We start from the raw sequence: 27,144 nt of genomic DNA, 5'->3' as shown, positions 1-27,144 counted from the left end.
GGACCGGTCTCGGGTTAGTGGCCGTGGTGGCATTGTTTGTGACATAAACAGGTCCCGTGCGGCACACACAGAAGCAGCATTCACTCCGCACGTGTCAGTCGTGAGACAAAAGCGTAATAACCTTTTCACAATGCGAGCTATCAGAATGCGAGAAAGAAAAAAAAAACACAATGGGCAAAGAAAGAAGAGTGCAATGCGCCTATAGGGTTTGCGAGAGCCCACACAGTGGTAGAGATACTGTGAATTATTCTGCAGAGGCATTGTTGTTTATAGCTTATTATGTATTGTTTTAAAATCACAAGGAGGGGGCACTGAATCTGAATGGAAGTGTGATTGCCATTAACAGATGGCTCACACAAAGTGTGAAACCACTTTTTCATTTTTCTTGAGCTTGTGGATCGGCTATTTCTGCTACTCAACACCGTTGTATGAAAAGTGTGAAAGAGTGGTGTAAATTGCATACATTTCTAAAATGAGAGTTGCATTCAAGTCCCATGCAGCCCTAATTTCAGTAAATGTGTGCATGGACATCCTCTGTAGAAGTGATTCACAATAATGATGGGTGTGAAGCCTGCAGCGTTGCTGCAGCAGCAGCAAGGCCTTCTGTCTGTGCCCTTCAGAGATCAGCCGAGGCCTTCTAAAGCCCAACGTATAATTGATATGCGATGAAACTCGTTTTTAGCTTGAAGCTCATTTGTTGTGGGAAGCGACACCATGGCATGATGGAGTAAACCGGTCTGGATGTCATCTAGGCTCCGAGCATGGTGCAGAGGTATTGGTATTCATTCACGGATAGACTTTAGTGGGATCTTTAGCCAGGGATCATCATGGTATGGCGTGGTTGTGAATGTTTGTGGAGATACATAATTCAAGTGTTGCTCAGGGCGCTGCTTTTATGGGGGACTAGACTTACTACACACTTATAAAAAGGTGCAAAGCAAAATGCGTTAATCTTTTTCTCCCTTTATTATTACATAACCAAGTGAAGTTTTGACTAGCACGTCTATGTTTATGCACTGCAGGGCCTATTTTCAAGGCAGAGTAGAGAATCAACATGATTTAGGATGCTGTACATAACTGTACACGTTATAAATCCGCTGGCCTGGATACACAGACATAAAACTATGTAGAAACAGAGCAGTGGCTCTTAGCTCCAAGTTAGTTCACTACATTCATCTGGTGCTCCAGGTCAAACCACTCGAATGACAAGGACAACCGGGTGAACGCAGTTAACGTCCTAGTCAGGTGGGGGAACTGAATCATACAAGGGGGCCCTCACAGTTGAGACCCAGAATTGAGAAGCACTGCTCTAGGCCTGGGGGCAGTATTTCCCCAACCAAAGATCAGAGTGAGGCCTTGTCTGTTTGGCGGCAGTCCAACATCTTTGGAAACATGTTGGAAACATGTTGCACAAAAACCATAACGTGCCTTTCCAACTTAGATTGGCTATTTCCGCTGTTCATCGGACAAGAATAATATACAGGATTGAAGTTAACATGTCTGCAAAAAAAAAAAACATGCACATTTGGGGGGGGGTCTCAGATTTTGTTATAGATGTACGCTACATAAGAAGTTGGGCTCCAAAGAAAAAAAAAAAAAAAAAGGTTTTGAAGCACTGCTTTAGGGGAATAGAACCAAACCTCCCTCTACTCTAAAACGAAATATAAAATAATGTTGCCTCAGTTGCACAGAACAGGGGGTGGTTAATCACGCGGTTCATCCATAGAGGTGCAGTAAAAACAGAGCTCCCCTACGTACTGTACCTGCATCTTACTCTCCCTCTAATGTAAAATGAAATAGAAATATAATGTTGCCTCAGTTGCACAGAACAGGGGCGGTTAATCACACAGATGTGCAGTAGAAACAGAGCTCCCCTACCTGCCTCTTACCTTCTCAGCATGCCCGTGAGGATGCGAGAGCTCTTGCCCAGGTTGGAGTCCGTCTCTCTCAGCTGTGGGGGGGGGGGGGGGGGGGGGAGGGGGGGAAAGGACAGAGAAGGGTTGGGAAAGTTGTGAGTATTCCACTTCCAAACAAACAGGTCAGGGAACACATGCTATCGTGCTATTAAATATTGTTTTCATGTGCTAACTATGCAATTAATGCTGCAATCAGAAACTCACGATGACGTTTTAACACATTTGCATGGTAGAGAATGTTAATACTGTACATTATCACTAGTACATCTGCAGTGGTTGGCGGTGTTCTACCTCCCTACTCTTCTATTGAGAAATGTAAACCCTGGTGTTTGGTAGGCCACCTACTGGTTCACAAGTAGTACTGCCTGGTGCTTATAAGTGCAACATCACCCCTGGAGATATGAACTGTGAAAACTGTTTTCCACACGAGGCCAGGGTTCAAATCCCAGGTAGGACATCAGACTTACAGATTACAGCTTTTAACTACCCTCCCACACAGGCAACAAGAGGAAATGTCACTTAACCAGAGCACTTGACTGCAGACACATTCTTGTTCGCAGCCCCGAGGCAACAAAACACTCAACTTTGTCCTGGTGGCCAGTGAGCAGCCCTACGGAAGCATTTCAGTCAGTGGCTTTACCAGAGGCACTCCCACGGTGGCTTTTGAGGGAGGGGGATTGCGGGAAGTCTTTTGTCATCACTATCTAGGTGAATTGTCCAAAGCCAGGCCAGTGACCAGAAGCTTATGGAGACGAGGAGTTTTGTCTCAAACTCACTTGTCTGATGAAGCCCCCAAACATCTATAAATCTTAGATGTTTTTAAAGGGTGGAAATACCTCTCTTGCACTATGGATTACACATCAACAAGTGGCTGTAAAGTAACAAATAGTTAACCTCCACCAATAGTACAGCCTAAAACTGCAATAGAGCAGGGGTAGGCCCTTAATTCAGAAAGATAATTATTTGTATAGCCTCACAGAGTTACATTAAAACATTTAGGATTCAAAAGTGTTAATTGGGGTCCCATAGATACAATACAGCTTAGTGCATTATAACCCCCCCCCCCCATAACAGACTGGCATAATGTATTACACACTTTACAGCATTATTACATATTGTGTGTGTGTGTGTGTGTGTGTGTGTGTGTGTGTGTGTGTGTGTGTGTGTGTGTGTGTGCGCGTACGTACGTGCGTGCGTGTCTGTGTGCGTGCGTGCATTCAGATTCCTTCCTACAGATGAGGATGCAATCTGCACAGTAAAATCCTCAGTGTTTATGCAACCCCCGAAGAGCAGACAAAAGTAAGCATAATGGTTCCATTAGTACACTGAGGATTCTAAAATGTGAATGTGCTACTGAAGATGCACTTGAAATAATGATGACCCCGGCTCCTTCAGTAATCCCTTGCTGTGCCGTGGATTTTTTTCCTTTCACTTTCTTTTGGTTTTTCATTATTTTTTTATTTTGTGAATGTTCGTTCCTCCCGTTTCCAAATTCCAGGATGTGTATTTGCATAATGTGTACACACTGTGCGCGCGTGCGTGCGCGCGTGTGTGTGTGTGTGTGTTAAAGAAAAAAATGCTGACAGTGCACTGTGCCACTTTAGCTGGCACTAAATTCTACCTGTAGTCACATTTCTTGGTTTAAGACAGTGGGAGTGATTTCTTTATTTTTTTAAAGAGAATTTCCTTCTACAGTCAGCAGGGGGTGGTTCTGCTTCTGTTAAATACTGTTTGCGCTATCTAGTTACCCTCACTCAACTTACTGTAGATCTAACAGTTCACCCAATCTTCTCTATTCATTCAATTCAATCGTACTGTATAAACCTTTGGATCTATCCACTTCTCCTCAATTATGTTTGTTTTATTCTCTTCTATTCGCCTCTATTCTTTATTTAAACAAATTCAAGTTAAAGATGAAAATAATAATTATGAGAAACATCACGAACACAAATTAAGCATGAATGAACTGTAACTTAACTGCGTGATCCCCCACCCCATTGACCCCAACCCTTATTCACCTATTTTATTTTACTGTATTATATATACTGTGTATATATATATATATATATATATATATATATAATAAATCTATTCTCGTTTATCCTATCCTATTCTATTTCTAACCTCTTCAGTTTCATGCGTCGCAACACTTCTCTGTTTTTAACTTTCTATTCAGATGTTGGGGCATGGCTGTCTTTTGGCTGTCCATCTCTCCTCTCCATTACATCCACTCCCCTGTCTCTTCCCCTCCATCCCTCGTTCCTTGCCTCTGGCAGCTGGAGCTGGAGTGGCGCAGGTTGCCAGATCCAGGGATAGAGAAGGAGGGGGATAAGGGGGTTCTGGGGGTTTGGACCCTCTGGCAAACACAAGTCCTGCAGTTGCCTGATGTGATGTCTGACTCGGCCCACAGATCTGTCCCCTAGACACTTTCTCCCAAAATATCTCTCTCTCTCTCTCACACACACACACACACACACACACACACACACACACACACACACACACACACACACACACACACACACACACACACACACACACACACACACACACACACACACACACACACACACACACACACACACACACACACACACACAACCCTACACTGGCCCTACAGCATCCTGGTCCAACTCTCACTCACTTTCTTCCTCAGTTAAAATGGAATACTAGTGGTGAAACATGTTTTGGTTATTCCCCATCCCGTATAGGGCTGCAGTATCGGCATTATAGTGAGCGGTTATTAGTGTTACTGAAGCTCCGTCAAATGAGAGAGAAGAGTTTGTTTCTGACACAGGAGCTGTGAGAAAGGAAATGGACCATTTGGTGGCAGTGCATGCAGAGTGACTTTTTTATGGAAGGAAAACGACAGTTGGCACTACCACTATACAAAGCCACACGACACGACCAAAACATCACCCTGAGTGCCCAATTCACTACATTATTTCAACATCCTCAGTATCACAAACAAGTAAGACGCGCAAACGCGGGAAGCGAACGCAGCTCGTACATATTTGGGGTTTTTTAAGATTTTTTTTTAGTGTGTGTATGTGACTATGTGTGCGGGTGTGTGTGTTTTTTGTGTGTGATACAGCTGCGCCCTCTGGTGGCGGGCAGGTGGTGTTACAGCGTGACAGACAGACAGACACACAGACAGACAGACATGTTCTGCTAGGTCTCATAGTTAGTGCTCACTGCGTTCGCAAAAATAAATAAATAATAACAGGTTTCTACGCTTATTTGTTGTGTAAATCTGTAAGTGTTTGCTGAAGAATTACATTATATTACATGGAAATGTACAAACATAGTTATGTTTCTATGATAACCATCTCCTGTCAATTCTTGGAAGACCTCGTTCCACTGTGTGTGTGTGTGTGTGTGTGTGTGTGTGTGTGTGTGTGTGTGTGTGTGTGTGTGTGTGTGTGTGTGTGTAACTGTGGATGCATTCACTAAAGTTGCTCTGTTCCAGGGTTAGGGTAACTACAATGACGGAGTAGTTAATGGCCACAGCATAGCTGATGGATTTTCGCCTATAATTGGCATTTTATTCATTAAAAAAGTCTGATGAGAATAGCGGTAAAACAATCAACCAAAGCAATGGAATAATCATTCCACAGAAAAGTTAACAAAGCTCAAAATAAAAGTTATCAAAAGTTATGATGCTTGTCTTTCATTATATTATGAAAATATTAGTAGTATTAGTATTATCTCATTATAAAATGAAACAATAAGTGTTTGACAATTTCAATGTGTTCATACTGTATAACTTGTGATGAGCATTTTTCATTACTTTATTACCTTATTTGACTGTAATATTATGGTCTAAAATGACTAATATTGATACAAATAGATTCATTATTTAATACAATATACCAATCGTTAGTTGCAGCCCTAGTTGACAATTCGACAGACCGTTGGGACGTAAACATAGTGACGTCAGTCTATATGGGCCAGAAAACGACATTTAACCACCAAGCAGTGACAGGAACTGGCTTTCGGCCACGGCGATTAAAACAAGGCAACAACAGACGGCGTGTCCCTGTCTCTCTGAGTGGCTGATGGAGTATTGTAGACCAGAATGAAGGATGACCAAACTCCTACGATGCAGCAGGGGGTCCAGCGTAGGGGCTGAGCAACTTGACAGGAGCGCGCTCTTTTGACCCGAGGGGTTCGCGCCCGCTATTGACTTCCATTTGTACCGTTAAAAGCAAAAACAAAAGGCCACATCTCCTGCTGAGTGTGGGAGGGTTTTGTCTCCGCATATGTGCGTTTCTTCCTGTGTGTACACACATGTGTTAATCCACTGTGGTCAATGCACCTGAAGCTTTAGGTGCGTTATTAATTAATTTCTGTAAATTTCTATAACTAATAATAAGTAGTAATAATAATTATAATTATTATTATTACAGCCTTCTGATCTATCCTTTACACCTTTCAGCTAAGAGACATCTCCTGTCTTTATACATTTCCTCTTCCTCCTTTTCTTTTAGCCCCACACATCTTTAAAGGATGTGTGGATGTGTGTGTGTGTGTGTGTGTGTGTGTGTGTGTGTGTGTGCGCTGGGGGGGGGGGGGTTCAGCAAAGACGACTAGTGTGAAGAAAGTAGCGCGAGAAAGAGAGTGCTACAACTGCTCTCGGTAGACGCTGTGGACCTTTTTGAAAGGAGATGTTTGATTTCCTTTGAAACGGTCTATGCCAAGCCCTCTACTATGTTGTGATCTCTAAGTACGCCACGCTGAGGGGGCCCCATCAGAGCCGGGAGCCCCCTCACTGCGCTGGGACCTGCCTCGTCTCTGCCTGGCTGTCTATCGGCCTGTTTGTCTGGCTGGCTGTGAGGGTGTGAGGAGGGAGTACAGGGCCAAGATTGGCGGAGGGAGGGAGTGGGGGCGTTGGTGGAGAGGATGAGGAATAAAGCAGGAACAGTAGCTGGTCAAACCTTCAGGTTAAAGCAAAGTCTCACAGAGAGACATGGGGAGGCTTTAGCTGAATGGAAGAGTGGTTGTCTGGGAATCAGACGTATATGGTAAATGGTGCATTTATATAGCGCTTTTATCTAAAGCGCTTTATATTGTTTGTGCATTACATTCGCACACACATTCATAAACCAATGGCGGAGGAAACCATGCAAGGCACCAACCTGCACATCAGGAGTAATTAGGGGTTCATAGTCCTTCTCAAGGACACTTCGACACCAACTCTGAGGGAGCCCGGGATCGAAATGGGAACCTCGTGGTTCCCATCCGACTGTTCTACCGGCCACTCTACCCCTGAGCCACCCATCCGACTGTTCTAGGGGCCACTCTACCCCTGAGCCACCCATCTGACTGTTCTAACGGCCACTCTACCCCTGAGCCACCCATCTGACTGTTCTACCGGCCACTCTACCCCTGAGCCACCCATCCGACTGTTCTAGGGGCCACTCTACCCCTGAGCCACCCATCTGACTGTTCTAACGGCCACTCTACCCCTGAGCCACCCATCCGACTGTTCTAACGGCCACTCTACCCCTGAGCCACCCATCCGACTGTTCTACCGGCCACTCTACCCCTGAGCCACCCATCCGACTGTTCTAACGGCCACTCTACCCCTGAGCCACCCATCCGACTGTTCTAACGGCCACTCTACCCCTGAGCCACCCATCCGACTGTTCTACCGGCCACTCTACCTCTGAGCCACCGCTGCTTAAGTGTCCAAAACATTTAAGCCCTGACGATTCATTATTATCTTTTTTCGATTTCGACAGCATAAAGACAAATATATGTTTAGAAACTAGAAGATGTGCTCCTCTGAGCACAGATCTCTTCCAGGTCAGTTTGGCAACCCAGAATCAAACATTTGGAAGAAAAATACATTCGGAAAGAAATATGAAAGTTCCCATTGATACATTTTGATCACATGAATGATGATGATGTAATGATGAGATGTAATGATGTAATGATGATCATGATGAGATGATGTAAATTGATTTGTGTGAGTTTTGGACAAAATCTGTAGGAGTAGTAGCAAAAAGTGTGTTTTGAAGAAAACTCAAAATGCTGTGTCATAGATTAGCTGCTCACACAGACACACAGATGGACATGGCGAAAACATAATCTCCAGCCTGATGGAGATTATAATATAAACTCTTGGACCGTATAAATATTGTGAAAACATGGTGTAGGCCTATAGCATCATGGCCAGTGAAAATAATTAGCCAAGTGACATCATGATGAGAAGCAGCCTGTCAGGCCACAAGAGTCTCATATACACTGTCAAATGACAAAAAGCAAAAATAGAAAATCTACGTATATGTGTGCACAAGCTCAGAATGTGTCAGACCATGATGTGTTGTTTACTAAAGAGTTGGAGCGATGCATGGAGATGTAGGGAGACCCCAGATCGCTGAATAAATACTGATAATGATTCGTGTCAGAATATAGAGCTGCTTACAGTAACACCTATCTTGCCTAAAAAGAAAGAAATCAATAAATTCATATCCATGTTGATGTGAAAATTGCACGTTTCCACATCATAGCACTGGAGCCAGTCAGTACGATGCTTCGTACATACAGTACATCACATACTATGTGTGTACCATGTGCTTGTGTGTGTGTGTGTGTGTGTGTGTGTGTGTGCGTGTGCGTGCGTGTGCGTGTAGTTGGCTAGTCTGACATCATGTATGGCATCACTGTCTGAAACACACAAAGCGTTGTGAATGTTCCCCACCGACTACAAAGCCTTTGTTGTCTCCAGTCAGTGTCTCCTATGATACTCCTTCATCCTGCACTTGTTGGGCCACGTGTGTATGTGTGTGTTCACGTGCGTGTGTGTACGAGTATGTGTGTGTGTATGTGTGTTTTACACATGCATGTGTGTGTCTGCTCACCCTCTCCCTGGCTCTCTGTATCTTCTCGCGGTCAGTATGCAGGTTGGACAGAATCTCCTGGCCCACTTGTTCTGTGAGAAATCAAACATAAAAAAAAAACATTTTCATTTCCAAAATATAGCAAAAAAGATAGCAGATTTACACTACGTGTTTGCGTGTACCACATGTGTATAATAATCTGCACAAACAGTACACAGACTTCTAGGCCTCAACTCTTGAACCTTGACATTCGTGGCTGCTTTTTATTTCTCATCACTACAAACAATACCCCCCCCCCCCCACACACACACACACACACCCCAGCAGATGGACCACAATCAGCCGATGCAATATTCATTAAGCCGCTGGTCTCTAAACGCCTCTCGTCTGTGTTGGATGTAAACACGTTAACGCGCCAGTTATAAAACATCTCCAACAAGGCGCCTGACAAGCTCATCACTGGTCACTGTCATTCTCCCGGTCCCTTGGGTTAGGGACGTGAAAAAAAAGCAAAGCAAAAAGAAAGAGGGAGTAGAGGGGGGGTGGGGGGGACCAAATAAACAACCACCCTGTATCAATGCAGTGTTCGTGTTAAAAAAAATGAGGGAGACAGAAGAGGAAGAGGGAGGTAGGGAGGGAGTGAGGAATCTTTGTGTGGATCAAAGACGGGCTTTCAAGCGCACCAAACAAATTCGGAGTAAACAACGCAGTCGCAGACTGTATTACACTACACAGGTGCTACACACCAAAGAGCCCACGTGCTGAGAGCCTGTTTGTGGGGGGGAGTGGGGGAGGCCGCGGAAATGGGCTACATCTGGCAGCCGAACAAGAGAGAGAGAGAGAGGAGGAGGAGGAGGGGGGGGAGCGCTGCTGGATGAGCGGCGTTTGTCTCCAGTTCTACTATCAGACACACACCCCCCCCCACCCACCCCCAAATGTGTCTCTTCCTGCCTTCATCAATTTCTAATCAGCGAGGAGACAGATTGAGAGATACCCAGATTAAACAGTGCAGTCAGACAGTCACAAGTGACAAATAGGGCAGATTAAAAGACTGAGTGCAGGTATTAATAACCGTAATAATACAAGTCCCCCGTTGCAACAGGAATATAATAAACAGGCAGGGAGGTGTAGCGGAAATCTTCTGTTAAACAGACAAGTAAGCGTGCCTATCCGTCTCTGTCCGGGAAGAGGCACTGTTTTAAATAAATGAGGGTGACAAGCTGTGCAAGCAAAGATTTTTTTTTTGTCTACCTTTTCTTGACAGAGAGTGCATTATTGGAAAAGCCTACAATGCATGAGAAGATAGATGAGGCATGGTCAGAGAGAAAAAAGGGGCCTCGGTAGCATCCTAGCGCCAGTACTTGCAGAGCAAGCGAAGACAGGTTGGTTGAATGGCCAAGGTTTAACAGAAAGGTGCATTAAGGCACAAAAGGCCTGGGGAAACGCAACCCCTCCGTGGCTGTGAGCCACCTTTCACTAGACAAGAATGGGACCACAGTGGACTCAGGTTTCTGTCCATTCTACAGGACTGGGGAGGCTAAAGTGCTGTACTGTAGATACTGTATATACAAACTAACTACCATAGTGGTTCCATCGCAGAATTGGTGATTTTAGCCACTTTTTAACCACTTCAAAAATAAGCAAACAGAGTTTGTAGATCTGCTATTTCTGCTACTTTTTGGGGGAATTTGTGCAATTATATCACTCTTTTTACTCTTTATGTAACTACAGCAAACCGAATAGGTCTGCAGCCACCATCAAACGCTTTGGAGGGGATAAGGAATGACACGACGCCATCGGAGACGGCGTTTCGGCTCAATAGGTGGCGCTTTCGTTGGCCACTCGTGCCAGGCCTCGGTGCGGTGCTGCAAAATCCATTGTGATCCATTTGAGGAGTCCCCCGGGTGGGCTGCCTGCAGAACACATTATGGACTCTTGTTTCACCGCGGCAGGTCAGAGGCACTCAAAAGATAAATATTTTCCTTAGCTGCGCGACCGCAAATGGACGCTTGCATAAAGAGAGCCCCCCACGGCCCTCCCCCCCATCCACCTAAATCCCACCATCATTCACCCAACTGTCTCTGCCCCATTGAACCATTAGGCAGTGTACACAACACCTCCCAAAGGGACCTACTGTATTGAGGCTAGGGGTGTCTTTATCTGGCATCTTCCCTTCCATTTCTCACTCTGTGACATGTATCTACATTTACATCCATCTTATTTAAACCCCATGCGCTCCGCTGACAAACTTTATTAGTTGCCCCCGAAAGAACGAGTTGTGGTTATGCAATGTGTGGACATTACAATTAAATACATAAATGAATAAAAATGAAGACGACGGATGAAAGATGGTTCCTTTAATGTCATTGTCCACCTTGAAAAGATGAGAAATGGAGCGATTTAGCCCAATTCATCTGGACATGACAGGCGTGTCAGCATCACTGTGCTCTCTAGGCATAAGGCTTCTGTCTTAAAACTGTTTACTTTAGATTTTACCTTCAAATTTTAAGCATTTACCTGATATTCTTACTCAGAATGACACATTTTCAGTACATTGTTTTCAGCCACTGACACTGTTAACAATTACAAATTAGGCATTTAGCAGGCGCGCTTATCCAGAGCGACTTACAATAAGCAAGGTAATCACATACAGCAAATGTAGAGAGAGACAATGTAGTGCCTTGGTAAACTAGGATTCTTTCAACGTGGCGTCCCTCTGTTGGGCATGAGATAGGCATCCTTTTACAAAGTTTGTAGTAGCTTATTATTTTTACTCATTTAGTCATTATGTCACTTCATCCCTGAGCGCCCAGATCGGCTATTTTCATGTCACACTGTCGGACAGTGATGTAGAAAATAGTGTTTAAGGGGTTAAGCCTTAAAATGCCTTACCAAATGTTCCATAGTTTGTGAGATTATAATGTTTGTTCGGTCAACATAATTTTGAGCATAATTAAAGTTTGCGTCGTCTTTACAATGGCACACTAACATATTTAGCGTGGTTGAGAGCATTGCATCTTTTCAAAATGGAAAATTAGTTTTTTGGCCAAAACAGAGAGGAAGGGACATCATTTCCATATAATGCTGCAGAACTTCTTTCTGGTTAAGTGTGTAAAATATTCCCCTCCTGTTTAAGCAGCTATTAACAATTTAAATGACCCTGGCGCAGAGGCCGTGCTCTGACTCACTTACTAAAGCTCCACATCCCCCCCAAGGCCCATTTAACAAGCCCATTACTCTATTACATTATACTCACACCAGTGTTGCACAGCCTTCATTTAACTGGTTCCTCTAATGTTACTGTAGATTGGAATTAGTGTGAAAAGGAGTCGAGGGCGCAAATTAAGTTGCGGGGAAGGGGAAAATATTGCACGGGTAAGGACATTCTTTCCCGTAACACGAGTCTCACGGTACAGTTGGGCTTAATTTTTATTTCTCTGGCATCTTGTTTTTCAGTTAATGGTGACAGTTAATGGTCTCTGTAGAGACTATATAATTGTAGTAATTGATACAATTAATCTAATTAACGTATAAGATGTGACGCTATGCTACCAAATGGTTCAAGTAGGGAGTGGGAACTATCAGGGGTTAGTAGTCAATGTCTACCCATTGCAATCTATTAGTCTTACAACTTACAATATGAATCCTTGTCTACTTATGAAGTCACAATGTTGAGCTGTGTCTATTAGGGGGCAAGCAGTCTAGGGGAGGGGGAGAGAGAGAGAGTGAGAGAGAGACAACAACAAATAATTACATTGTCCAGTTAGAATAAGTAAAAGCACATACTGTGCTAATGTACAGTGACAACAACAACAGTATAAATGACCTGCTCTGCATGCGGCCTCATATCTATACTCTCTACATTCATACTGTACAGTCCAGTGCAGCAGCAGAACTGGACAAACAAGTCCAAAGGCCCCGGGTCGGTTCTCTGCAGCCCTGAACTTTCCCCAGTTCGTGGACACGTATAATTGGACATATCATCAATTTTACAGCAGCTGTTGCAGAGCCCCCTCCACACTGGGACGTCTGGGGTTATCTGTGTCTCTCTCTCTCTTTCTACGACGTGCTTTCTTTCTTCTCCCCCCTCTTCTCTCCGTCCCCAGAGCTAAAAGGGTACAAGACCTGACACCGCCACGCTCAGAGCCTCAGCACAGCTCCTTTTCATTAAGCGGTTGAAACCACTTTTTGAAGGTTACCACACACACTTCTATCCGGACACAATCCACACACACACACACACACCGACAAAACGAGCGATGGCAGCCCACGGGACGAATGTGGGGAGGCTTGGTGCTGCTAGATGAACCTCACATGCACATGCTCACTCTCTGTCCATCTCTACACACACACACACACACACACACACACACACACACACACACACACACACACACACACACACACACACACACACACACACACACACACACACACACACACACACACACACACACACACACACACACACACACACACACACACACACACACACACACACACACACACACACACACACACACACAACGCATCTTTTTGTTCCACATCATGATTTTATATTCCTGTGACTCCCAGGTGGAAAAAAAAATATCTTCTTTGTAGACCTTTCCCAGAGAAGCTTATTTTATTTTATTCTATAGGACTTCTCAATACTACACCCGCCTGGTGGTGACATGCTTTCATCCCCTCCATCAGAGTTGAGAGTGATTTATAATGCCGAGCCTTACAGGCCATGGGGCTAGCGCCTCACCTATACCGCACGCTGCACTGTGGCTGAAAGTAAAGCGGAACCAACAGTGAGATCACGGGAGGGTCATGCAGTGTCCGGGGGGTTGAAGTACTGCTATGACAGCCAACATGCGCCATGCACACACACACACCCCACCCCACGGGAGGGTCACGCAGTGTCCGGGGGGTTGAAGTACTGCTATATGACAGCCAACATGCGTCATGCACACCCACCCCCCCCCCCTATGAAAGGGCCATGCCGTTAACACTAAAGGATTTCTAGAGAAATAAATTGTGATTTCTATCATTTACATTTTAATCAATCAAAGGGGGTTTGTCCCCAAATCTTTTTTTGTTTTAAATTCTGCTCTGTATGCATTTTAAAGTGACAGCTCACAGGCTCAACACTAGTAGTTTGTGACATTTCGAGCACTAGCTTTTTATCAGTCCTGACAAAGAGCTAATGGGAGTCGCTATGGGATTTCATTCTGTCCAGCCCTTAGATTGTTATCCTTTGGATGTGCGAGCTTTCACACAATTTTTGGTATCAATGGAGTACCTCACCATGCAGGTACACGCCGGGCTGACTAAGCAGTGCACATGGCTCCTCCCTGCTAGCAATGTAAGCACTTGAAAGGAGCAGTATTGGAAGCAGGCAGCACTTGCATGTGTATGAGCACTAGTGACGATGGGCAGTCAGGGTGGATTTCTGGGGTCTTTCTTCACTCTGCTGGGCCTCTGTTTTATTCATCGCCTGATGCCCTGACCCCGCAGAGCTCCTGTTCTGACAAATCACTTCTGATTAAGACAGATCTCTATTAGTCAGCCACTCAACTTGGCCTATTCATCATTCCACAGAAAATATCGCCTCTCTCCTCTCCTCCTCTCCTCCTCTCGTTTGCCTGTCCGTCAGACCGGATCGGGGCCCAAAGGAAAATTTCCGCCGTGTGTTTTTCTTAAATGGCTGATTATGGACAATTGGTGGATGGAGAGATGTAAGGGAGTGTTATGGGTGATAAGACGCGAGTTTAATGGGTACAAATGACCGTCCCTGCTGCTAATAGAACCATTTGTTTAAGGCAGAAACGGGCGGGGAGAATTGAAGGCTCCACACTCTATTTCAGAGACCCCCCCCCACCCCCCCCCCCCCTCATATCACCTCAGCCTCAAACGATCAGCTCCACATATTGACTTTTTCCCCCCCCTTCACTTGCCTTCAATGAGAATAGATGAGGCTAGTAAGCCAGGGGCTCACTTTACATTCATGAAATTACCAACACATGTTTACACTATGTAAGCAGGCAGCGACACAGAGGTATGAACACTGTAAACGGACAGCTTTCTATAGCCATATGGCTCTCTTTATAGCAGCAACATTCTGTGATATCCAGCCAGCTAATCCATATTGAAAATTCCTGTCATAATAAACTATATGGGAAAAGGCCAAAGCACCTCAACAAACTCCAAAAAACAAACTAAACTACTTACAATCTCTTAACAACCTGAATTGAATTGACCTGAGCGCCGACCCTGCCAGTGGCATGGAGGTGCAGGGGGAGAGGGTGGGGTAGGGGTGGGTGAGGCGGGGTGCAGGAGCTCCTGTCAGCAAATTGCCTGAACTTAATCAGCCGGTCTTACTGAAGCATCCAAATGAAAACTAATGGACTTTGGGCACTCACCGTGATTGCCCCGACGGGCAACAGCGTGCGGAGAGAGGGAACGACACATTCCGCGGTCTTCAATTAAAATACACACGGAATTTCCACAGCCTCGTGCGTCTGTTTCGAACCAGCGTGCCCGTTGGTCAATTGTGAGGCTCAAACGAACCCGACTGATTAATTCTATTCCCACTGCCGGTGGAAATTATTTCTCTCTCGTTGATTAGGCTTGGTCAAAAGCGTAAAAAATGTATGAAGTGTAGAATTAAAAGTAATCTCTGAATGAGCTAAATAGAGGATGTATTATTCATAGAGTGTTTAAATTCATGTCGCACAAATGTACGGGTCACACTGTGCACGCCCATGCACAAGAAACCTCCGCGAGTACATCATCAAACTCTTCTTTTGACCACTGTCACAAAGTCTGGAAGACAAAGACATGAAAGTTCCTCCAGCGACTTCCTCTGCAACTCAAGAGAAATACCAAGATAAGCCCTAATTCATGATCACTTGTGTAGTGGAGAAGTCAGATGATGGTATCACAGCATGAGTCACGCTGACACGATGCAATAAGCACTCTGCTGACAGCCAACACTATGTGACTGTGAGGGGGGGAAAGACAGATATTGAATAAAGGCAGAAGTAATGAAAGCAGAACATTCTGTTGGATGAAAAGACGACAACGCCAGGTACAGGGCCAAATTCTAGCGATGTTGCGACGAGCAGAAACATGTCACACGGTCTAAATCAAACACAGTGTCTGATTTAGGGCTGAGACTAATGATTATCTTCCTTAGCCATTATTCTATCGGTTGTTTTTTCTACTGATCGGATAATCCTGAAGCATGTTTTTTTAATATTTGTTTTCTTTGTATATATAAACGTGAAACACTTGATTTGTAATAAATGACAAATGTCTGATTAAAAATATTCTATACATAGCAATGGCATAGCACAGACATAGCGGAAATAGATCTTCTACGAGCTCTCATTTCGATAATCGATTAACTGTTGCAGCCCAGTGGGATGCCTCCAAGTCCAAACTGAGGCTGAGGAGCAGGACATTTAGCGTGATTTTGGTAAAAGGGGCGAGGAGGAGAAGGAAGAGGAGGAGGGAGGAACGCGAGGGAGGAAACTTGACGTTCATCTCCTGATTCTTTTTCCAAACAGTTTAGGGAGCGTTAATCATCGCATTACTCTTGATTAAAGGCTTTTCACGTCTCTAATCAGAAAGTTGACAGGCAGATCAAAGGACCAAACGCACATTTCTTGCCTTTTAATTATCCATACAACACCACACCTCGGGCGGCTCTTCCCTGCCTATCTGCTCAAACTCTGCCAAAGATGGCAAAAAGGAGATCTAACACCCCATAACAGTTCATTATCCAATCAAATGGGAGATGAGGTGGGTAGGGAACACACGCACGCAGGCACGCACGCACTACTTTAAAGCCTGCGTGGTGATTAGTGAGTAGTCGGACCTGGGGGAGGCCTGCGGTCCTCTGTATTAGCGTGTCCCAAATTGGAACACCTTAATTATGTTTGTCAAAAATCCGACGTGGTGTCGACCCTCATTTGCATGTTTTGACGAGGCCTCCCTCTTTGCTTCTCCGTCAGAGTGATGGGAGTATTTAGCACTTTTCAACACCTACTGATTATAAGGATTTTTCTTTTGTTTCTAAATGAATGCAATAACTCGTTAATTGTGCTTTGTTGCAGCCCCCCTCCAACCCCAACCCCATCGTCTGTGAGCTAACGCGTAAAACTGAGGCTGAACTACACAGGAAGGCAGCTCCTGGATTGGTCTTGATCAATGCTTGATCGGCACTTCTGTACCGCCGGTTTGGGAGAATGCCGAGCGTTTCTCCGACTCTTCCTGCCCAGCTGTTCTGCGGCGAGCGCTTTTGGGCACGAAGAAAAAAATAAAAACCTTTCCTCCATACTTTCCTGAAAGGCTTCCATTTGTTTGTTCTTCACAAGGATTGACACTTCGACAAGATCCTTCAAGTACCCACAGTAAACTGTTCCGCGGAAAATCACTGCACGCGAAGCCGAGATTGTGACCCGAATCGTGACGGCATTTTCGGTTGGATGGAAAGCGGAGTGATGAACCCCCCTCCCCCACCCATCCCCCCCCATCTCCCCTATTAACAGCCCACTTTAATGAGTCCTCGCCACGGCGAACGCCGTGTAAGACAACCCGTGGTTGAGAGACAAACAAACAATCTGCAGGGACAAGGGACTGTCGCCGGCAATTTAGCCATTACGGAAAAGCAGGGCATGAAAGCGAAGGCATCAAACATGAGCATGAAACGAGAAGGCACGAGGCCGTCCGCTGACAGGATCTGACAGTTTGAAACACTTAAAGATTCTTTCCCCTCCAACTTTGAATTCATTAATACTCATGAGCTGAGCCCTGTCTCCTATAACACAGCGAAAAGAACGGAAAGGGAGGCGGTGGGGGAGGGGGGGGTTGTTGGACTGAGAGACAGTACAAGCTGGCTGCAGTCTGACAAGGCCAGGTTCACATCCATTTTCAACCTGGCATCCCTATTTTGGACATGGGACGTGGGATTTCTTGCCAAATATCAAAAATAGCAAATCTACCAGCTCACAACGAGACATGTTGATGTCGCGTTCTTCTCAAGGGCCTCCTTGATATATATATATATATATAGGATATACAAGGAGGCCCTTGAGAAGAAGTCAGTGGTAAGATCTGACCCTAGACCAGCTATGAGTAGTGTATATGTGTGGGTCCAGAGACTCTACACACAGGACAATCCTCAGTGTTCATTTAACTCTCACACCCTTATGGGTCTGAATTTGAACTATTTGAAGTATAAACCTCATTTTCAGTTTTAGATCAATATGATTCGGAGTAATAATTAATGCAAAGGAATGATGTTTCAAACCAAATTAAATAATTTACTAAAATGTCTCCTAGACAGAACTGCGTAGTTATGAATTAGCAATGTCGTAACAGGAAACAACAAGACAAAATGGGCTGAGAGGGACAAGACAAAACACATTCACAATTAACATAAACTAATACCGGTATATTTACATCTCTCCAGGTGATTGCAGCTCTCAAAGAACAAACCTTGATCCCCCAAAAATGTTAGGACTCCTGATTTTCTTTTGTACCATAAAAGAATAGACTCGTCAAGTTTCCTTTATGCTTTAATTTGGTCTGTGGTGACAGGTTATTCTTCAAATACTGTTCGTTCTCTAGCTCTAAAATGAGCATTTGAAGTCCATATCAGAGCTATTCTATATTTCTTTAGCATAAAGCAGGGGTTCCTAATAATAATTTTTAGTCCGAGACCCAAAAGACAATTTGGCGTCTCCACGGGATCAAAAAAACCAAAAAAAAAACCACATTATGAATTAACCACTTATTATTACCTATTCCAAAATAGTGAAAATAATAATAGCAGATCTACCTGCTCACACAACGTGTCCCACTGTGAGTTTCTAGATTTACAAAGAAAAAAAATATCTTAATTATTTTTAAGCAAATTATAGAAACTAATCTGCCGACTGTATGTTTGACATGAAGTCTGTCTTTTGATGACCTCTAGCTGCCCTTACAATCAGCGCTCCATAGCAGGAGAATTAAGGTGCTCAAGAGAATTTGGTCTCACCAGGCAGCCGTGGAGCTTATGATTAACCGAACACTGCATCATTGTGTCTCACAGAACACAAGTTTGTCTCGTACTTTGGGGCTAATACCAACACACTTCCCCGCTCTGCTGAAAGGAAAATAATACTGCTATTATAGAGGGGGGGGGGGGGGGGTATGAGGGAGCTCACAAAGGAGAGACGCATCATGTGCTTCATTTAACAATGACCCGGGCCACGGAGATGAAGGCCGATTATTGTCAGCTGCCAGTGCGATAGCACACAACGTGGCATTGGCCCGCGAGGACACCGAACGGCCCTTGGTACTGTATATGGAATACTGTATACAGTGTTTGTCTGTGGAGAACAGTTGTCCGTCCTCCATGTCAGAAACTTCACACAGCGCAGTTCCTTGAACCTCCTGTACGATAATCATCTCCGTCTCAGGGTCGATTCATACTCCTATTTTAGAGCCGAATAAAAGTCGGTTCGGCGCTGTAGAGCCTACAATTTGACGTCATTTGAGGTTCGGGGGGGCGGGTACCGTCCTAAAGTCGGCTCTTCGGTGCTACTGAAATTTTCTGACGAGCTGAAATCATTTCGGCACTACAGCGCCGAAACAGGAGTATGAATCGGCCCTCAGACTGAAAGAGAGGAAATGGTTCTGGTACGTGAAGATCTTTAGCACTGTAGCTGTAAGAGTTACCGCCGTTAACAACTTTCAACCTGGCGTTCCTATATTCTAAAGCGGTATACAAGCTCACAACAACACCTCACAGTCACAAGGAAGCCTGCCTTCTGCCTTCTTACCGGAACCCAACACGGGTCCCTCGCCTGAGCTCCAAATGTCTATCCTGAGCTAATACAGAAAGCAGGTAGACCAACGGCAACCACAGCAGTAGCGTTAACCATATTGTATTATGATACTCCATCATAAATATTGGTCAAAATAACATTTTATTTACAGAGAAAGATATGAATTGCAGATTTAACCACTTAAACCCTATATAAATAGTTCACCGGAGTCTCCCAACATATACTGTACAGCCCAAAAACAGGCAAAAACAAAGACCAAAAACAGCACGACAACACCACCACGTGTCACTGGTAGGGTGAAGAGGTGTGTGATTTAACTAAAAACTATTCTGACTGATCATCCCCACCTCCCCCAACAAGCTTGCCACCAGTCTCTTCCCCCACCAATCTTCCCCACTAATGAAGCATGTCTAACTTTTCCGACATGGCAGAACTAATTTCATCTACCTTCTGAGGGGCCTTGGTGCCATCAAATTAATTATTCATAAAGGACACAATATTATAACTTAATTGTCAACGTTGTGACTGGACTTTCTTTTGCGCACCCCCCCCCCCCCCCCTCCACACACACACACACACCCCCTTCGTCTGTCGTTCTCTTTTGTCTTGGGCTTCCTGTCTTTAATGGTGAGTCCTTCGCCTTTAATCTGTAACAGCTACACTGTCGTCGCAGCCACTGAACAAAATAATTTGTGATTTTTTTGTGTGTGTGTGTTTTGAAGTTCGTTGATGGAGGTGGCAGCGGTGGAGAGGGGGGGGGGGGCTCCCTGTGGGTTTTCTCTGTGCAGTGATGAGGCCAGCTATACCAGGAGAGAAGCGAGAGAGACAAGAAGAGAAGCCATCAAGTCTGCTATAACACCACCTTTAGATATCTTCTCTCTCCCCTTCATGAATAATGCATGTCCGCTGGAAAAGCCCGACCCAACCTTAAAGCTGTATAGGGTTAGGATGGGGAACCGGCCCAGCCTTAATGCTGTATAGGGTTGGGATGGGGAACCGGCCCAACCTTAATGCTGTATAGGGTTGGGTTGGGATGGGGAACCGGCCCAGCCTTAATGATGTATAGGGTTGGGATGGGGAACCGGCCCAGCCTTAATGATGTATAGGGTTGGGATGGGGAACCGGCCCAGCCTTAATGATGTATAGGGTTGGGATGGGGAACCGGCCCAGTCTTAATGATGTATAGGGTTGGGTTGGGGAACCGGCCCAGCCTTAATGCTGTATAGGGTTGGGATGGGGAACCGGCCCAGCCTTAATGCTGTATAGGGTTGGGTTGGGGAACCGGCCCAACCTTAATGCTGTATAGGGTTGGGATGGGGAACCGGCCCAACCTTAATGCTGTATAGGGATGGGATGGGGAACCGACCCAGCCTTAATGATGTATAGGGTTGGGATGGGGAACCGACCCAGCCTTAATGATGTATAGGGTTGGGATGGGGAACCGACCCAGCCTTAATGATGTATAGGGTTGGGATGGGGAACCGACCCAGCCTTAATGCTGTATAGGGTTGGGATGGGGAACCGGCCCAGCCTTAATGCTGTATAGGGTTGGGATGGGGAACCGGCCCAGCCTTAATGCTGTATAGGGTTGGGTTGGGATGGGGAACCGGCCCAGCCTTAATGCTGTATAGGGTTGGGTTGGGGAACCGGCCCAGCCTTAATGCTGTATAGGGTTAGGATGGGGAACCGGCCCAGCCTTAATGCTGTATAGGGTTGGGATGGGATGGGGAACCGGCCCAGCCTTAATGCTGTATAGGGTTGGGATGGGGAACCGGCGGAGGCACCGTGGATCCAACATTTAGGAAGTGGAATCGGTTCTATGCACATTTGGAACCGTTTTTTACTTTCTTTTTTAAATCACACTGCAGAGCTGGTATGTGTACAAATACCAAATGTTTTAATTCCAAGGACCACCATATCTGAGTGTACAAATTAAACCAAGTGGAGCATGTCATGACTTGACAGAAACAGTGGTTTACAACGGCCCTTTGGTGAGAAGTCTTTCTCTCAGAGTATAGCAAGAATGCAAACATCCATGTGAGTCATGCCAGTCCGTCAGAGGGAAAAGTAAATAGAAAATCAGTGCATCACATTTTTCATCTATCCTATTGTTATCCCCACTGTTGAAGAAGCTTGAAATAGAATGTCACTGCCTATAATGCTGCAGACTGTATTGTATGTGTATGTGACAAAAAAGAAAAGAAAAAAGGAAATACTCACGAGAAGTACCACAAAAGACACAGTAAAGACTGTGGAAACACTAAATGATATATGGGCTCGTGCATGCGTGCACACACACACACTGCATAGACAATCTGAGTGCACGCACGCACGCACGCACACACACACACACACACACACACACACACACACACACACACACACACACACACACACACACACAGTGTGTGAGAACAGCTGTGCGGTGGGTGAGAACAGAGGATGTGTTGTTAGCGATACTGGGCTGGATGGAGTAACAGCAAGTAGCTTCACAAACAGAGGCACAGAGGGGAGGCCGTCGGCGGTCCCGAGGCCACCATGAAAGACGTCTTGTGTCCGTTTCCATGCTGCACAATACAGTGGTGGGGAGCCCTGCCGGATGGCCCTGTCGCACTGTTCCCACTCTATTGCCCCCAATTCTGGGCGGTCAGGACTGAAATTCCTATCCAACTGGAAATAGAAGAATTTCTTCTTACTTTCAAGCTTGGCTTCATCAGCGTCATTACCATTACATTACAACTAACCCTAGTGACCCTTAACGCGGTGGAAACAAGCTCCAGTAATAAAAGCTGCAATCCATAAAATGTATGTCCTTTCCTGGTATTCGGAATGAAACAAGTTGTATAGCCGGTAGCCGCACACTCGTAGAAGCCAATGCCACACTCGTATTGAGGACACAGAAAAACCAACGTTTTGGACAGTTACAACTGTATTCTTCAGGGATTCCACCTCATGGGAAACATTTCTACCAATGAGCTTGTCAACCACTTGTGTTCCGACACAAGCTCAAAATGTCTCAATGGAATAGCAAGGAGACAACCTTCAACCACATCAGAATACTAGCACCTTTTTTTTGAGGGGCGCAGGATTTTCGTCCTACACAAACATTAAATTCCCATTGACAATGAATGGACAATAAGACACCAATAAGAAATTGCACCAGACACCATGTGAGTAATGAGTATGGTGCATTAATTCACCTTTAGCTAAGCCCCGCCCTCTCCCACTTAGACACTCCCACTGAAAGACTATTTCCAGCCGGGCTCATTCATTCCAATGTAAATATCATGGATTTTACACATTAAATACTGGTTCAGTTTTGGAACCAGACCTTCTCTTCCAAATCCGTCAACAAGGCCTGCCATATGCACTGGAAAAATATGTGCGTGACAATGTTTTATAACAGGAAAACTATTGGTGGAGAGGTTTGTCTAACCCGTGTTATGCTTAGCTGTGATTGGACCATAGCAGTTTGGGGAGGGGCTTAGCTATAGGTCAATTATGGCGGAGGAAACCATGCACCAACCTGCACATCTGGAGCAATTAGGAGTTCAGAGTCTTGCTTAAGGACACCAACTCTGGGGGAGCCCAGGATCGAACTGGGAACCTCAAGGTTCCCATCCGGCCACTCGACCGGCCACTGTACCCCTGAGCCACTGCAAGTTTCTTACATTCTGATGCTAATTTCTCCATTGTACGACTGACTATGATGCAACAATAACTCCGCTTCTGTCATGACAACAAGAAATGGAAGACCATGGACTTTTAAAAACATTAATTGAGTATCCTTTGATTGAAGGTGCCCAAAGCTGAGTTGTATTCTATGAAATCTCTCATTTATCAGTCTTTTCAATAACAGCAATTAAGACTCTTTCAGGTAAAGTGGCAGATAGAGAAAGGGGAGAATGTGTAGTGCAGTGTTTTTTAATTAAACTTTAAAGAGCGTCTGAGGATGAAGTTAAAAGCTCACACACTTGAGTGAATGCAGATGAAAGAGTATTGTGCACGCTTCTCAATGATAGAATGCCTATTAAAACATTGCCATTGTCGAGGGGGTATTTTAGATTGTGCGTGTGTCATTGTCATTTGACACCTACTAAGTGTCAAAATGCTACCGATTTACCCTTGACTTACATAGGTGTACAGGTGTGATTAGGGTTAAACACCTAAAGCACTCCCTAGCTGCCTGGCAGCCTATGATATACAATGCAGATATTACAACAGTAATACGAGCAGTGACAGTGGCCAGCCAAACGGCACACAGACCATCCCCCTGATTGTAATTGAGGCAGACGCGTGACAGCCCACCATGCGCCACCTCCGCGGTGGCCCGGGGGCAGAGGGCACGCTGACAGGGTGGTGGGGGAGATGGTGGCACCGGGTCCCGGCCTGGCACGGCCATGGCACACAGCACCCTCGTGGGTGCCGACCTCTCTTCCCTCAACTCCCACCCCGACCCCTCCGCAGCTTCACCTCTGTCATCAGGCATCTCTGAGGCTAACGAGAGGGTCAGCCGATACTGCTTAATAATTCCGCCACATCCATTGCCTGGGTATACGCAGGCAAGCCCCCCTCCCCCCCCCCCTCCCCCCGCTCCGAGACCTTTGGTGAGGTACGTGTCATCCAGCGGAGACGGGCGCTCATCAACGCTTGATACCTGGGAGGTTTATTAATGTGGTGACGGTGGCTGACTGAAGGACGGGATAAAAATAAGAGGTGCTTCATTCTCATACAGAGAGAGAGAGATAAAGGACAAAGGCGCAGACAAACTTTTGAGGACGTTAACTTTGACCGTGGTCGTTTTGATGTGATGTTGTTATAACCAAGGGGGAAGATGGTGAATTGCCATAGTTATACCAAAGTTGTTGTACACGTGGAATTGCTGAACCTTGATTATAAGAAGCTGGTTTGTGTGCCGTTTTGGTGGGTTCATAGTAGTGTGGGAGGCAAGGGGAGTTGAGGGAGTTTGAGGGGGAGCACAAGAATGGGTTAGCAAGAAAGAAGAGTGAGGGAGAGATGGCATCTCTGTGCACCCCATCCCCATATATGTACACCCGTATGGCATTGTGTGGCCAAAACAGTAACCTTTCTTCCAATGTCCAGTGTAGTTATTATTTAGTCAGAACTCAGAAGCTCTTGTTAACGGTTTTCATTGGTAAAATATTCATAAAACCCAGACAGACGTAACTACTTTCAACCTGGAACCGGCTATATTTTGTTCATTAATAGGCGAAAACCTTCTAAGGGTTCTAATTTCTACATTTCTCAAACTAACAACGCATTACATAGTGAGCTTAGATCATCATGCGTATAGGGGATTAATTTATGAAAAAACATAAAAAGATGAATTAGGGAGATAGAAGGTTTCTGCCGGTCAGTGTCGAAATTAAACTTTAGCTCCACAACAAGTGAAGCTGGGAGCTTACAGGAGCCCTCCGGTACCGAGTCATAGATACATAATTAAAGGAACTGGGACGGGGGGAGCACATGTTATTACCAATGTTTTCATTAGGCCGAGTTAAGGCACACTGTCTCCCAGAGGTGGGGCAGTTCATGATGACTGTTGGGGTCTACAACCCCTGTCAAGTACTCCTCGTGTCAGCGCCGGGGCCTGCATCTTTCCGCTCCGGACATTCTGTTCCTCTACGAAAACATTTAATCCCGGCGCCTCGGAGACAGATATATTATGAAAAAGCATTCACGGCTCTGGTTCTCTCTTTTTGCCCTTCTTCTTCTTCTTCTTCTTATCACATTTTCCCACTTTTCACGGAGATCCAGGCTTAAATTAGCCAGGATTTTTAAAGATCAGGGACTGTTTTTTAGGCTATGAAAAATGGATTAAATGAAGAGGAAGTCTGGCCCTAATGAGCTCCCTGGGCTACAGAGCAGCGTGGAACTGCGAGGGGAGACGAGGGAGACGAGGGGAAGGCTTTGAGGAAGAAGGGGCCGCTGGTCCATGCCCAGAGTGTGCCAGCTTCTGATGGCTGCAGCTCCACTTGGCACTGTCAGGACAAACGACACCTGGGCACATGGCTGTCCTCTGCCAATGGAGAGGGGAAGCAGGACGGAAAAGTTGGTGGTTCACCTGAAAACTTCTGGCTGTCTTGTTTACTTATATATTATTTATCCATTTATTTTGTGCTGTTCTTCGGTTCTGTCAAATCTGGAGAAGACAGTGGAAATTGACTTACTGACTTATGCACTGTAATATGTGATATATATCGCTTTCTGGCTTTTTTGCCAAAATACAACAATGAAAAGGAAAACAAAAAAACTATCAAGTCCTTAACTTAAGCTTTGTTGTAGCATGATATGCTTTCTCCGTGACTTGGGTTACTTGTTAGTAAGTACTGCGATCACCCGGGTATGTACGGTATGTACAGTATGTTGGTGTTGTCCACCGGCCAATAAGGGACCACTTTATGTGTGTGTGTGTGTGTGTACAGTATGTGAAATGCACTCGACAGAGTGCATTTCCAGTTTTAAACTGTGAGCAGAGGATTGTTTGTCTGCGAACCTTGTGATTCCCTTTCCTTGCACTGCAGCAACACTGTGAACAAACAAACGCTAACGACAACGAATACGTGAAATTGAGTTGACCTCGTCTAAACTGAAACGCCTGCCATGACATTATCCCTGTTCAGTGACAATGACCCATCAGGACCATAAACCAAACGGCTGCATTTCTACCTGTCCCGACCACAACGGAGCGGTAAGAATAGGAGAGGGCTTGAGTTTCACCTGTCTGGGAGCGATCCCACATCTCATGTTTCTACACACGCTCACCTGCACTAGCATTTGGAAATATCTCAGAATATTGTCATAATCTGAGATCATTTTGTATTGCCTTTCTGCATCCTGAAGAGACAAGATGGTGAAGCTGGTGGGGGTGGTTTGGCGGGGCGACATGTGGCCATGACATGACACGACATGACATGACATGACATGACACGACATGACATGACATGCAACACAGGCCTCTGCTCAGAATTTAACCAGAGACATTGCACTTGCAGTATGTAGGCTACTGTAGGTGACACACTATCCGATCACTCAATCAATCCGATAAAAGCTGAAAGTGAAAGGTCCCTCAATTGTCCACAAATACATGTGAAAAGTCGTGATTTATATACTCATGTATATAAAGAGATTCAGTTACTCATGTAACTGAATCTCAAATGGAATAATTGCCATTACCAAGTCTTTCCGTTGACATAACACGCCTTAACCACGTTTTTGTACTACAAAACTACTACGTATTAGTATGTCTGTTGTACTACATATAGTGCATCTACAAGATCGCAATGCGGTGAGCTTGTAGATTGCAATCTATAATCTATTTTATTAACTTATTTATTTAGATTTTCTTACTGGGAGATGTCTCATTGATGCAGTGAATATTAGCCTCTTCTGATTGTCCTCAAGAGAGAGGGGCATTCAGTCACACAACGCATATCAAAAAATGACATGAGCTTTTTGTAGGGGGGTAGAATATATCCTGAAGTCCTGCTGTTATTTTGTATTACATCTCAGTTCTAGCCCCTATATGTTGAATTT

At 45.1% G+C, this 27,144-nt stretch overlaps 1 protein-coding gene across 2 annotated transcripts in view; it reads right to left on the bottom strand.

Annotated features, from left to right (window-relative positions):
* Positions 1–27,144, bottom strand: part of vti1a (vesicle transport through interaction with t-SNAREs 1A) — a 154,006-nt gene that overhangs the window by 44,791 nt on the left and 82,071 nt on the right. Inside the window, exons 6-7 of one of the 2 annotated variants that reach the window (XM_080788694.1) lie at positions 8,783–8,853; positions 1,879–1,951 (exon numbers count right to left, since the gene is read on the bottom strand). In XM_080788694.1, coding sequence (XP_080644820.1) covers positions 1,886–1,951; positions 8,783–8,853 — 137 coding nt within the window. In that variant the 3' untranslated portion in view covers positions 1,879–1,885. The remainder of the gene's footprint in view (positions 1–1,878; positions 1,952–8,782; positions 8,854–27,144) is intronic. The other variant, XM_080788693.1, reaches the window with a different exon arrangement.

The sequence above is a fragment of the Protomyctophum bolini genome (genome assembly GCF_963924005.1).
Source record: "Protomyctophum bolini genome assembly, chromosome: 18".
NCBI classification, from domain to species: domain Eukaryota; kingdom Metazoa; phylum Chordata; class Actinopteri; order Myctophiformes; family Myctophidae; genus Protomyctophum; species Protomyctophum bolini.
The sequence above is the reverse complement of the archived record's forward strand: the minus strand, read 5'-3'. Positions and strand labels throughout refer to the sequence as shown.